At 42.5% G+C, this 15,189-nt stretch overlaps 1 protein-coding gene across 1 annotated transcript in view; it reads right to left on the reverse strand.

Moving 5' to 3' along the window:
- Window positions 1-14,437, reverse strand: part of Nhs (NHS actin remodeling regulator) — a 52,752-nt gene extending 38,315 nt beyond the window's left edge. The window contains exons 1-3 of the mRNA XM_055615737.1: window positions 14,212-14,437; window positions 12,331-12,421; window positions 11,271-11,379 (exon numbers count right to left, since the gene is read on the reverse strand). Of these exons, the coding sequence (XP_055471712.1) occupies window positions 11,271-11,379; window positions 12,331-12,421; window positions 14,212-14,437 (426 nt within the window). The remainder of the gene's footprint in view (window positions 1-11,270; window positions 11,380-12,330; window positions 12,422-14,211) is intronic.
- Between the last annotated feature and the right edge of the window lie 752 nt (window positions 14,438-15,189).

Genomic DNA, 15,189 nt, shown 5'->3' on the forward strand with positions numbered 1-15,189 from the left:
CCCCCCCCCCAGTGATAATGGGAGAATGCTTGGCCTAAACGCAGGGCAAGTTATAGGAGTTAGTCATCTACTGCTCCTAAAAGAACTCCATGACCATGTAGCAGTTTCTGTAGAAGTTAGACTAACTCTGAAGTACATGCTACACTGTGCCCTGAGACCCTTAGTAGGCCAAAGCGCTAGTTGCCCACGTGGTGACTGCTAGATAGCATGCCTCTTAAGATCGTTTTTTTCCCCCCTCTGCCTTACTTGAGGAATTGTCTTGGAGGCCACTTCTGAAGAACCTGTACTAGGTAGGTGCACAGGAAGATGACATTTGACCAGGTGTCTGACCTAGTGAAGAGTTGAGTTGGTTGAAAATGAAGAGTAAAAGAATTCTAATCTAAGAGAGCTGACAGGGCATAGCCTTTAAGTAGGATCAAGCGTGGGTATTTAAGAGCAGCAAAACAGGAACAGGGTTAGGAGAGGCATTAGAAAACGAAACCTTCTGTCACTTTATAGTGCTAAGCTCTCCCTTTTTATTTTTCTTCTCACTGTCTCCTCTAACCTGTTCACTTCTCATTTCCTCCATGGCAAATTTTCTGAAAATTCTACTACCTTACTTCTATTCATGATTTCAATCTATCTAACCCTACCTTTAGGATGGTGGAATATTTTGTTTGTTTATTTGGGGGAAGTGTTGGTAAATATTCTTCCTAAGTTTCCCATGTTAGCCTTGACCAGGTATAATCTGAGGTAACAACAAACTCTCTATCCTCCTGCCTTAGTCTCACAAGTGCTGGCATTACAAGGGTGTGCTACCACGCCTTGACTTAACTGTGCTTTTAAAGATAAAAGGTGAGAAATTCCAAACCTAACCACTGATTGATGCTAAAGAGCTACAAGACTGGCTATGCTAGAACACTCCCCTGTTTGGGGAGGTAGCCTCAAAGAGGAAATAAATAAATAAATAAATAGATAAATAAATAAATAAATAGATAGATAGATAGATAGATAGATAGATAGATAGATAGATAGATAGATAAAAAATAAATAAATAAATAAAATAGGCTTTCTGTATTGTCTACCAGAACTTACAAAATGGTGAGTGGTACCATTTTGTCCTGTTTCCATGGTCATCACCACTAACACCTCTGAGAACTCACTATATTTCTAGCTTCATCCCACAGACTCGGCCTTCAATTATTTCTAATCCTTGCCCTGTACTGAAACCCAGAATGGACCTATAGCCTGGCTGCTGTGCTTGCTCTGACACCCTGGGCTACCCAGGAGATGCCCAGCAGTGTTTTCTGAAGCCGCTGGGCTCTCACTGTGCGTGCAGTTGTGGGCCCTGCAGAGGCAGCCACTTTGATCCTGAACAGGAGACTCCAGATCACAGGCAGGGACTGTGGGAGCTGTCTTTCAGCAGCTGGCAGGAGCTTAGCGTGGATGCCTCCCAGAGCAGGGCTGCTTTGCTGACTCCTGGGAGGTTCATCATCAAAACTCCCTGCCCTGACCCACATTGTGCCTCTCTTCATTTGTGCTTCTGGCTGGACCTAGCAGGGAACTGCTGGCGGAGTCTATTAGTGCTCTGTTCTGCTCTCGTTTTCTTCTAGAGAAGATAGCTTCTAAAAGTTCATTAGCAAGAAGTGAGCCTCAGGGGGATAAATAGCAAGGTCTGAAAGGCAGGCCAACAAGATCAAGCTCTAGAGGCAGAGTGGCAAGTGGAGGTGGGGGCAGGACATTTTCTGGGCTTGACCGTTTGAGGCCTCCCAGGAGCCTTGGTCCTCGCTTTTCTACTATACTTAAGTTAAGTATTCCAGGATTACACCAAGTTTTGTTACACAAAGCAGAATTTTTACTGCATTAAAATATTCTTTTTTGTCTATATGTTAACTACTCTAGTGTTGCTTAGCTTAATCCATGTGATTTTTTCATTCTGCCTGCTCATTTGTTCATTCATGTATTTGTTTATGAAAATTTTCAGCTGTCTTTCATTCACTCACTATTAACTGCCTAGCACGTGCTTCACACTGAACTTCAGTATGAATAAACGTTGGGATAATCTCCTTGAATGACTTGATATCTAGGTTAGATGATGGATATAAAACAGAGAAAGTAAAAACTACGTGTCACAGGTAAATGCTAGGTCTATGAAAGCACGTTGTCCACCGAGAGACAAACACCCAGAGGCCTTTCTCGGTAGCATGCTTGAGGTTCTGTTATCTTCGTACCAATTCTTCTCAGCATCCTTTTGAGCAGTTTACTACGACACACATCACCATCGCTGAAAAACAACAGTTTTACTTTTACTCTTGTCTTTCCATCAGCCCATGACTCTAAATCGTTTCCATCAGAACCAGTTGTTCAGGAGAAACCACTTGCAAACGTTTTTCATTTTATCCATCGCCACCCCAGGGCTCCCTTCCTTATTTATCCTCCTCTTAGCATTGTTCCACTTCAAGTGAAATTTTTGGTCTGCACGTACACTGGTCTATACTATTAATACATTAGACAACTTATATGAAGAACCCTGGAAGAATTTAGCAAGGGGCCACAGGAGAAATAGAAAAAATATAAATATTCCTATATTTTGTAAAGAAATAGAATTAGTTATCAAAACTCTTTTTATAAGGAAAAATCGAGGTCCAAATAGTTTCACGACTAGGAAACTGTATCCAAATATTTAAGAATGCATTGATATCAACTCATATTCTTTTTTCTCATATAAATTCTTTTAGTGACTAGAAAAGAAACAAATGCTTTCCAACAAACTGTACAAAACCTCAATAACTCTAATATCAAAATATGGTGAAGATTATATCCAAAATGACTACAGTTAATATTATATCATACTGATGGTAAAACACTGTATTGTTTTCGAAGATGGAGAAGAATTCAAAACATCTATTCTCACCAGTGTAAGAAAACATGAAGCGAAGTTAGAAAAGAAAGTCATTATTATTTAGACACCATAAGTAAGTAAAAATCCTTACAGAATCTATAAAACATTTCTACAGTTAAAAAGCAAATCTAGAAATGCATCACTTTGTGTGGGTTATAAGATCAATATAGAAGAATCAAATGGCTGGGTGTAGTAGTGAGGCATACTTAAATCTTAGCACTTGGGAGGCAGAGGGATCACTGTAAATTCAAGGCCAGTGTGTTCTAGACCTGGTGTTCCCCCCCAAAAAATAAGCTATATCTGTGAGCGTGTGTTTGTATGTATTCATATATTATGAAAAATTAAAGAATGAAATTAAAAATTTAAAGAATATAATTTATAGTAACAGAATAATCAAATGCACAGGGATAAATCTTACAAAAAGTGTCTGAGATTTCTAAACTAAAAACTGCTATCATTAATAAGATAAATTAAAGAACTATATAATGAAGAACATACCATATTCAGGGGTTGAAATTATAATACTGATACAGGTATTCATTTATCCCAAATTCAATGGATTTGAGTGACTCAGAACAACGCCAGTCAAAAATACCATCATAGATTCAAAAAATACTCTTTAAAAATTTCATAGTCAAACTCCCTCAACTGCTCCAATATGCCCCCAACTCCTTATTCACTGAACTTTATATCTTCTTTACAAAAAAACTACTTGTAATTTGTACTGCCAAATATTTTTAAGTGTGAAGTCTACCCTGGAGGACAGTTGACGTACCAGAAGCCATACCCTTGAAGAAAATTGACTCCTCCTCACCAAACAGATAGCAATTAACAATAGCTCCTCAGCTGGGAGTGGAGCATTCTATCTGCCTCTCCTCCTCTCTACCAGAATTTTGTCCATCCTTAGCTTGTGCAGGTCTGTGCCAGGATGTTTGTATTGTTTGTAAGAAGTTGACAAGCAGACTCTAAAAGGTGTATGGAAATGCATAGGTTATAGAATAGCTAAAATGTTTTTTTTATAGAAAAATGAAATTGAAGGATCTATACTGTTTTATTTCAAGTCCTACTATAAATCTTCACAACTTAAGGCAATCTGGTTTTGGCAAAGGGTAGACAAATAGATCAATCAAGAGTCTAGATGCAGAACCAAACATAGACAGATGAATTTTGGGAAAAGGCAGTATGTTAATTTAATGGGGGGAGGAACTTTTTTAAGCAACTGGTTTTAGAACAATATAAAGACAAATACATTTTAACTGTTTTCACTCACTCCATATATAAGAATTAGATGACAAAAGACCTAAGCATAAAAACTAGAACCATAAAACTTCTAAAAGAAAATACCACAGAATTTTTTTTTCTTTTTTTTTTGTAAACTTAAAAGAAGCACAATTTTCTGACAGGGCTTAGTAAGATCTAGCTATAAATAAAATACTGGTAATTGGACTTTGTCAAATTAAAAATGTTTTACTCATCAAGAGATTGTCAGGAAAAGAGATAACATCTTCAACAAATGGTGCTGGTCTAACTGGAAGTCCACATGTAGAAAAATGCAAAAAGACCCTTATCTATCACCCTGGAGAAAATTAAACTCAAGTGGATCAAAGATCCCAACATGAAACCAGACACACTAAATCTGTTGGAAGAAAAAGTGGGGAATAGCCTCAAGCTCATTGGCACAGGAGACAACTTCCTGAACAGAACATCAACAGCAAAGGCTCTAAGACCTACAATTAAAAAGTGGGACCTCGTGAAACTGAAAAACTTCTGTAAAGCAAAGCACACTGTCAACATAACAAAATGACAGCATACAGACTGGGAAAAGATCTTCACCAACCCTACAACCGACAAAGGGCTAATATTCAGCATATATAAAGAACTCAAGAAATTATACACCAACAAAAAAATACAATTAAAAAATGGGGTACAGAGCTAAGCAGAGAATTCTCAACAGAAGAATATAGAAAGACAGAGAAACACTTAAAGAAATGCTCAATATCCTTAGTTATTAGGGAGATGAAAAGCAAAACAACCCTGAGATTCCATCTTACACCATCAGAATGGCTAACATAAAAAACTCAAGTGACAACACATGCTGGATAGGATGTGGAGAAAGGGGAACCCTCCTCCACTGCTGGTGGGAGTGCAAACTTGTACAATGACTTTGGAAATCAATCTGGTACTCAGAAAATTGGGAATAGCACTACTTCAAGATCCAGCTCCTGGGCATATACCCATAAGATGTCCATTCACTAAGGACATTTGCTCAACTGTGTTCATAGCAGCTTTACTTGTAATAGCCAGAATCTGGAAACAACCTAGATGTCCCTCAATGGAGAAATGGATACAGAAATTGTGGTACATCTACACAATGCAATGCTACACAGTTATTAAAAACAAGGAAATCATGAAATTTGCATGCAAATGGATGGAACTAAAAAAGATCAACCTGAGTGAGGTATCCCAGAAGCAGAAAGACACACATGTTATATACTCACCTATAAGTGGATATTAGACATATAGGATAAACATACTAAAATCTGTACACCTAAAGAACCAAAGCAAGGAGGAGGACCCTGGGTAAAATGCTCAGTCCTCATTCAGAAAGGAAAATGGGATACACATTAAATGAGGGAGAAAACAGGGAACAGGACAGGAGCCTACCAAAGAAGGCCTCTGAAAGACTCTACCCAGCAGATGCTGAGACTCATAGCCAAATGTTGGGCAGAGCACAGTGGATCTTATGAAAGAAGGGAAAGATAGAAAGAACTGGAGGGTACTGGAGCTCCACAAGGAGATCAGAGGTCTTTTCTGAGACCTCTGAAAAGCCCAGGGGTCTTTTCTGAGACTGATACACTAACTAAGGACCATGCATGGAGATAACCTAGAACCCCTGCACAGATGTAGCCCATGGCAGCTCAGACTCCAAGTGGGTTCCCTAGTAAGGGGAACAAGGGCTGTCTCTGACATGAATTCAGTGGCTGGTTCTTTGATCACCACCCCCTGAGGTGGGATCATCCTTACCAGGCCACAGAGGAAGACAATGCAGCCAGTCCTGATGAGACCTAATAGGCTACAGTCAGATGGAAGGGGAGGAGGACCTCCTCTATCAGTGGACTAGGGGAGGGGCATGGGAACAGAAGAGGGAAGGAAAGTGGTATTGGAAGGGGATGAGAGAGGGTCCTACAGCTAGGACACAAAATGAATAAATTATAATAAATAGAAATTTAAATATTAAAAAAGAATATTCTTATGAATTTTTTAATAGCTTCAAACTTGAAACACTGCAACTGAAAGGGAAAAAATAAGCTGTGATATTCATATATTTGGTGGGGGGCCAGTGGATTGGGGGGAGACATTACAACAAGGTATTGCCTGTTGCCTAGGCTGGCCTGGTACTTTCTATATAGTGAAGGTTGGCCTCAAACACTTTTCCATTTTGCTTTAGCTTCTCTGGTACTAGGACTATAAGATCTTGCCACTACATTTGGCAGAACTGTGTTATCTTCTTACAGTGTATTATTGCTTTGTAACAGAAAACCCAAATTACTGTTATATCTTGCAATATGGGTTAATTTAAAAAGATACTATCTTGAATCAAAGATACCAGATTTTTTCTTAAAATCATTCTAGTGATTCAATTTATGAAACTTTGAACAGGAAAATCTAATCTATGTGACAAAAGTCTCAATAATGGGTTGGCAAAAGTAGTGAGAGACTGACTGGAAAGGAGTACTGAGACTTCCGAGTCATAGAAATGTGCTATGCTTTCACATGTCTGTACAAAATCTCATGCAGCATATAAAAGTTGAATATGACTCAAATCACATTATCCTCTTCTCCCATAATAATGTCATGCTGAGAACTACAGTACCGTGTTATTACTTATTATTTTCATCCATTGACATCATCCATTTTAAACGTTTTTGGGTCCCTCAAGTGGGATTTGAGGGCCCTATTATTTGTTGATTATCAGACAGATTATTTGTTGAGAAATAATCAGAAAATAAAATGGAAAAGAAAATTATATAACATCAGAAATTGTCCTCTCTTTCCAGTCTTCTGGTAGTCAACCCCATTGAAAACATGGGTCCCTATTCCCAATGAAAATCAATAACCCAGAGCCATCTATGTTTCATTTACCGTAAATGAAGAGGCAAGAAAATAAGAGTAAGCTTTTTTCTCCTAGATTTTGAGATAATGCCACATAATTATTACTGTATTTCTAAACTCCAGTGAGGCAGACCAAGAGACATCTGATGAATCACCTTTTCATTCATAAAACCCTGCTCATAACTTTCATCACTTTTACCCTCCTAGAATAATAGCAGAGAAATGGTACTTGATGGGCCCACATTATCAGATGCTATTAGAAAGGTCTAGATAAGAGTGCTGAACTACTTATTAGTATTCTGCATGCAACCTCTTCTCTATAACCCAGAGTCATCTGTATCCTGGCAACCCTCAAAATTTCATTCTCATTGAATTGGTAGATCTTTATCAAAATATAATTATAGCCTTAATTTGAAAGATAAATTTTGATTGCCAGTGCCATGCCCAAAGGAAGAAATAATCAGGTGGGAGAGTGCTTAGCCACAATTTTTAACATAGAATCCATGCCATGAATCATCCATTCCTTAAACACAAACATACACACACAAACACACACACACACACACACACACACACACACACACACACACCCCTACCCCCCAAACAACACCACAACTTTCAGGGAAGTTGTAAGGCATAGAGTAATTAGGCACCAGACTTAACTTTGCCCATCTTCTTATGTTGTTACCCAAGTGCCAGTTATCTGTTCCTACATGGAGGCATTTGGTAAAGAGCCAAGTGAGATATTTTGCTTCTATACATGCCCACAATGGGTCAACCTTGATCAGAAAATAGTTTAGCTTACACAGTATCACAAGTCAAGTTCCCTGGAAATAGACACTAGTATGGGGAAATTTTTCTAGGAAATGCTCACTGGGTCAACACCTGTACAGAAACTGAATCAAACAAGACTGAACACAAAAAGAAGTTGGGTTGTGATATAGTTATGACAAAATCTTGGACCAGTACTCCAGAAAGCATGGAAGTGTTTGGAAGTGAGATGGCTCTGCAGAGTTGTCCTAAACTGAGACAAAGTGACCAGGCCTTCATAGACTTGTACTGACCCGTCATCATCTGAGAAAGAGCATGATCTTGGTGAGGTGACTTTCTTCAGCACAGGAAAATTCTTAGAAAATGACTCAACTGTCTCAGCTATATGCATTCATGTCTGGCAAATGAGTGACTGTGGTATAGTAGGTGCTTGAGTCTTGATGAAGAGAGCAAAATTGGATAGGAGCCCTTGTGCCTCCACTGACTATAGTAACTCTGGAATCTGGGAAAATAATGTGAATTGGACCACAAGAATTAAATCATGAAAGCAGCTCTATCCCCTGAGGCAGCAAGGACTTCCAACGTGCATGCTAAGTTCTCTCACAATGTGTGATTTGCTCTGCAAGATCAGAAATCGTCCGGACTTCTCATTCCGTTGGTGCAGTCCCAACTTTCTAAAATTGTAATTTGCTGGAAAACCTGGACTGTTATCTCTTTTACTGCCAAAGTGGCCAAGAACCTGAGACTAGATAGGTCACAGAACTAGGGGAAAACCTACAACTTCCATCCTGTTAAAAAAATGTAGCAATAAAATAAATCCTATTGTTTTAGTGCTATACCCCAAGATTAGTGCATCACTCAATCTTCATCAGAGAAGCTTCTTCTTGCCCTATATGAGAATTAACACAAAGACCCACAACTGGACAATGCACACAGAGGGAGGGCAACTTTCTATTAATCCCTAGGTGGGATGTCTTCAGAAAAACCCACCCATCAAGGTTCAGGGACGATTGTAGGAAAACCAGGAATCAACAATGGTGGAAGATGCCAAGAAAACAGTGTCTTCCAGAAACAATAAGGCTGATACACAGATGAACTCACAGAGAATGTGATGGCATACATAAAACCGGACAACAATCCTAGCATGGAGAAGGTGAAGTGTAGAGAAAATCCCACCCCTAATCAAGAAATTATTTGCAATAAATACCTGCCAGGAAAAGGAAAAATCAGTTTTCTTCAATGAAGTGTCACTGAAATATCAACCACACTCCAGGGCAGTATGCATGCCCAGGAGAGTTGCCCAATATAAAACAGACTCCATTTTTTTGTATGCATTTTTTGTTTTGTTCTATCTTGTCTTCCTGGGGTTTGTTTGCTTGGTTTGATTTTCATTTCTGTGTTATTGATTTTGAGAGATAATAAAGGAACACCAAGAGTTGGGTTGATAGGGAGTTGTGGAAAATCTGGGAAGAGATGGGGGAGGTAAAAGAATATGACCAAAATACATTGTATGAAAAATATATTTATTTAATGTGTGTGTGTGCGCGCGCACACGAGTGCACACGCCTAAGTGTATGTTATACGTGTACACTCCATGTGTGCAGGTGCCTGAAAAGCCAGAAGAGGACATTGGAACTGGAGTTACAGTTGATTATGAGTCTTTCTATATGTGGGTGCTAAGAACAGAACCCGGGTCCTATACAAGAGCAGCAAGTGCTCTTAACCTCCACGCCATTTCTCTAAGCCCATGCTATGGCTTTTCAGAAGGATACCTTTGAGACACTACTAAAGAGGAGGCAAGAGAGCAGAAGTCACACACTTCAGTTCCTTTCTTGAGGCTTTCGTGTTCCTTTAGGGAATAAATGGCTCATTAGTTTAGGGATGGAGAAAGAACCAAGCATGTATAATAGTCTTGCTTCACTGAGTAGAACTAATGGATTTTATTTTACATACTTTGCAGTATACAGTAAACTCTTCCTGAAACCTTTGGGAAGCCTTGGATTTGTAAATCCTGAGGTCTCACCTTTGTGGCAGTTTGTTTTCCTGCCCTGGTATTTATGACCTCAATTAATTCCCTCTCCTGGACCTGGGACTTGCTTCTTTTTGTTGGCAAAACTGGCCATGGACTCAATCAGAATGCCTGGCAGCTTTTGCCTCTCTGTTCTTGGGGACCCTGAGCTGGAAAGGGAAAAAAAAATCCCTGAAACTGCATATAAAAAGGGACAGAAGCACAGTCAATTAGGCATCTCATGTGAATCTAGCCCTCAGGTGACATGCCATGTGACCTACCCCTGGAAAGCCCAGCAAGAATGGCTAGCTGAGTTCATTCCAGACAGCAGAATTCAACACCAACAGACGGACAGCTATTGCTTAACCAATAGGACTTGGTGTGAGTTCTCATGCCACAGTAGCAAAGGACCCACCTCACCATGTTCACTTTTACCTTTCAACATCAAAGCAGTCTTTACTCATTCAATAGAACTTCCCACAAATACACAAACTTTGGCTTCTTTCACAAGTTGTTACCTACACAATGATGATCAAAACTTGTGAAAGGAAGGAGGGAGGAAGGAAGAAAGGAAAGAAAGGAAGAAAGAAAGAAGGAAAGAAAGAAGGAAGGAAGGAAGGAAGGAAGGAAGGAAGGAAGGAAGGAAGGAAGGGGAAGGGAGGGAGGCTGGCTTGAAGGCAGGCAGGCTAGCCTCACTAGGCTACTAGAACTGGACGTTTGGGGTTGGGCTTCTTCAATAACTAAGTAGCTCAGTACTTTGTGTTAATTTCATAGGCTTAGAGCTCAAAGCCTCAGTTCAGCAAGTTTACCAATGACTCCCTGCCACCCACTTTCAAGGTCATTCACTAAAAAGATGAGAGTAAGAATGTTAAATCTTGAGTATCATGTTCTATACTAATTATATAACCCAGAACGGACTGAACAAAGAAACCAACAGATCAGAGAAGACACCTAGTAAAGTAAGTCAAAGCTATCCTGCTCAGAATCAAGCTTCAGATCTGTCACTTATTAACCAGAAAACTTCTGGCAGGCCACTCAATCTTTTATGCCTCCATTTCCTCACCTATAAATGGGAGTAATAACATTTCCTATTTATAAGATTATTGTGAGGATTGAATGAACTAATATATGTATAGAGCATAGATTAATGCCTGGTTATTCTTTTCCTGACTGTAAATGATTATACTGTAAGAATTGTTAAGTGTACATGGATTTTAAATCATTTAAATAGCTCTTTTAGTGACTACACTCTAGGAAAGGATGCCAGCTTTCAGAAACTATATCCTATATAATTGCTCTCTTAAGAGGGCAGGGTCAGTATGGCATGGTGGAAGGAATGTGAGCCAAGAAATGTGGATCTAGGTTCTTACTCCAGCCCTGCTTTAAACTATCTGCACGATGCAGAAAAAAAGTTATCCAGAAGCTGGGACTAATGATGGACACTTTGCCCAAAAAAACTGAATCAAATAATTGCTATGAGAGCCTTTGATTCTATACCTTTCCGAATTCCTTTGAGGTAGGATTGCCAATAATTTGAAGATGGAGATCTGCACTGAATTTGGTCAAACTCAAAACTCCAAAGAAGATGTGGAGGGGTGGGGGGTTCCTTTAATGCAAGAGAACATATTAATCATGTACAGACTGCACAGACTATACTTCCTTGGCCCTTGGCAGTTAGATGTGGACATATGATTGAGTTCTGGCCATGTATTTAGAAGAGAAATGCTCCTTCCAGAGCAGTCGTCCACAATCTCAATTCCTTCTGTTGTTGGCTTGGGCAGAGGACCCAGCAGGGACCCCAAGTCTCAAGAGAATGGCAAAGCCACAAAAGGGGATGAGAGCAGGCTGCTTCTCACAGCAAACCAAAAGGCTGATTAGACTTTATTTATATAAGAATGTTATGTGATCCGTCTGAGATTTAGGGTTTCCATGTTCCCTTCCTTGAATGATATGCTCTTTAGAGGCCCTTAGTCAATTGCTAATTCGGGGTTTGATTTCAAAAAGAAACTGACCTTCAATCTAAGACCAAGGGAGCATTGGCATCTTATTTGTTACAGATGGAGCCAAACCAATGGTATGGACTTGGGAATCTGAATTCCAACTCTCAGTTCTCTAAATTTCTATAGATGGCCTATACTCTTCTAAGCTGGTGACAGTAGGATGCCCATACCCTGGCCCACTGGGCTGCATTTAATCATCATTTGTCTTGTGTTTCTTCAGAGAGTTAAACATGAGAGCAATGTTTAAGAGGTACCAGTTGTTATTTGCTAGACTCTAGTAGGAGACCAAAAGAAGGATGGATTTCTCTGTTGTTCTGTTGTCTAGTCTCATTCTCTAGATCTGGATTCATATCTTAATATTTCCCAAGGATTACACTTGTGACCTACAGAAAATAAAAGTAAAGTTTTGAAATCAACATTCACTAGGAAAGAAAAGAGAGAAATAGCCTGAGAGGTTCCAGATCCAACCTGGAGACAGTGCTGAACATTCACACCTTTGCTCTTTAATTTGTTTCTTTTGCTGTACATAAACAGACATTTATTTTTTCAGCAATTACCAGCGAATTCTTGCAAAATAATTCCCATTATCCAACCAAATCAGGAACACAGAGTCCATTTTATTTAAAGCTGGAATTTTCCACTCTTGCACTGCGGAAAATTGAACATGGGAGAAATAGAGGTTTTTTGGAAATAAATAATGGGAGAGGCCCAACAGGGTCACAAGATCTAGGAATCCAAGAAGAGGACCTGGACTTCCTTTTATCTGCTGTCATTACTGAAATTTCCTCAGTACTTTCCTGAATCCATTCCATGTAGCCCCTTGCCCCATTAGCTGAAGGCAGCATCCCTCAGAAAGGCTGAATACCTCTGGCACACCAAGAAAGGAGTGGTGTCCTGGCTATACTAGGAATCTGGTATCATTTAAGTGTTACCTGGGCCCGTTGGTCCCCCTGTATTCAAAGCCCAACTCCTTTAAGATGGGGGGAGTGGCCTGCCTGCTCCTGAAGCACAGAGTAGGAAGCCCCATGTATAGTGCTGGGTGCAACTCAGAGAAAATGTAAAGCCCAAATGTCCATAACAGGGACAAGGAAGGGATCCCTTTCCGGGTTCCCATCCTCCAATCCTGCAGCCCAGTTTCTTTGGGTCTCCCACGAGAAGAGATGAGGCTTGGCAGATCTCCTGCCCTTTCACACAGACTGGCATTCCAGTCTCCCAGCCTTGACCTCCGCCTGGAGTCTGCGTGGCTCCACTCTCAGGTTATCTGGCAGTTCAAGTTTGGCCCCCACCAGGCAACTGGAAAGGGAGACCCCAGCCCTGGAATGGTGGGGTCAAAGCAAGCTGCATCTCCAGCCGCAGGGCTATTTTTAGATGCTGTTATCTTTGCCTTGCTCACATGCAGCTGTGAAAAACAAACTGGTGACCGAGGGGCACCCAACTGCAAAACAGAAAACCCATAAAACAAGAGCTTCCAAACTCAAAAGCATACCATGCTATGATAGAACACTATTCCACAATGGCCAGTTCTGCCCAGCCTTCCCCTGAGGGAGCCCAGTAGGGCTTTGCTCTTTTACTGCAAACACATTCCTGTCTTGGTCCAGCTTCTGAGCCAGCAAGGCTAATCTGCCAGGCAGCCATACTTATGGCCATGGATGGTGACCTCCTGGGACAGGTATGCCAAGGGAACAGAATCTATGGGGTTAACACTGCCATAAACTGAAAAGCTCCAGCTCCCTCGATTCTTTTCTCCAGCCCATCCTAACAGTTTCTCTGCTCTTCAGCGTCACAGCTCCATGACAGTGAAACCCCTGCACGGGCAAAATGTCACCCAACATAAGTAGCAAGGGAAAAAACAGGAGCGAACCCTGAGCGGGATCCCTGACTTCCAGCGGTTAGAGCACCCTCTCCCCAGGCCAAGCCTCAGGGAGCTCTCCAATCACAGTTCCGTCAAGTCCCCATGTCTCCCTCAGGCCGCCCACCACCTAACATTGCATGCAGCCTTTGCAGACCCTTCTACCCAGCGGCTAAGGGTCTGGACAGCAGCTTGGAAAAGTGGCGCCCCGCCCCAAAACCCGAGATGAGGGTAGGGGGGTGGGGAGGAGGCGGCAAACTTCAAAGCTGCAGCTGCAATATGTTTAAAAAATAATAATAATAATAAATGTCCCTGAAAACCAACACTGTTCCGTTTGTCCCTCCAAGCTATGTGCGGTCCACCTTGACCGCCAGCTAACCCTCACTCAGCTCTGCCAAGGAGATCAGGCTCTCCCAGACCTCAGCCTCGGGGATTTCCTCTCCTCCGGCTAGCGCGCAGCTGGGCTGTGGTCCATGCTTCCTCCACCCCCAAGTTCACCCTCACCCCAGAGGTGCAAAAATTTAGTTTAAAATTATGTCAATTGCCCATACCCCTTCCCACCCCCAAGCTGGTCCCCTCTCACACACACCCGCGTGGCCTGGGCTGCGAGTCGTGGAGGATCCCGAGGGGTTGCGGTGGGGTGCCGCGCCGAGGCTAGCCTCCCCGGGCGTCTGTTCAGGCTCGGGCTCGGCCCTGGGCAAGGCGCCCTTGCATCTTTCGCCAGGTGCAGAAATCTTACCGCCCGTGCGCCCCGGGCGCGCCGCCGGGCCCGGTGCCGGCTCCCCGGGAATGCGGCCGTCAGGTGAGGTAGGCATGCGTGCCGGCTCCGCAGCGAAGCAGCAGCTGGCTTGGGCGCCGGGCTGGGGATCTGCCTCTTCTCCCTCTCTCCGCAAAGGAGAGGCCTCGGAAGGGGGGGGGGGCGTGGGGCTTTCCAGCGCCTTAGTGCGTTACGACCGCATTCCTCCTTCCTTTTTTTTTTTTCTTTTATCTTAGTTTCTCCTTCAGATGCAAGAAGAGAGATCGCAGGAATCCATGCCCAATTCCAGTCTAACTCGGTCCAGAAGCAGAGAGAGAATTATGAATGGATGCTGCCTTCTGATGAGGAAGTCGACTGGGGAGGTCTCTGCGCACGGCGCGCTCCATCAAAGCAGGGGCATTGGCCCCACCACTGCTTCAATGCTGCAGGCTGAGCCACCTAATTGACCACTGGGAAATCAGGTGCCGGGAGACCTGGGCGGGACGTAGCCCCGGGGCCACGCTGGGATGAGCGCCTGGCCCGCGCAGACAGCTTCGATTTACAGCCCAGTGAATGGGGAGGACTGCGGCAGCCAAAGCTCCCCAGCAGCAAGCAAGGCTGCACCCACAACGCTCCGCAGACAGCAGCCCGGCTCCGCGAACATCTCCAGTGTCCGCCGGGCTAGAGAAAACCAGGCTAGAAAGAATCTGTCCCCTGCTGCCAGCCGCAGTGATCTGCGGGTCTCAGCCCCCCAGCCCGAAAGTCGGCGGCGCGCGGGAGCCGGCTGGTGCGCTTCCACGAGCTCGAGGTTGCGGAGGCTCCCTGATCCGG

Source organism: Psammomys obesus, unplaced genomic scaffold (genome assembly GCF_907164565.1).
Source record: "Psammomys obesus unplaced genomic scaffold, mPsaObe1.curated_primary_1811, whole genome shotgun sequence".
Lineage (NCBI taxonomy): Eukaryota > Metazoa > Chordata > Mammalia > Rodentia > Muridae > Psammomys > Psammomys obesus.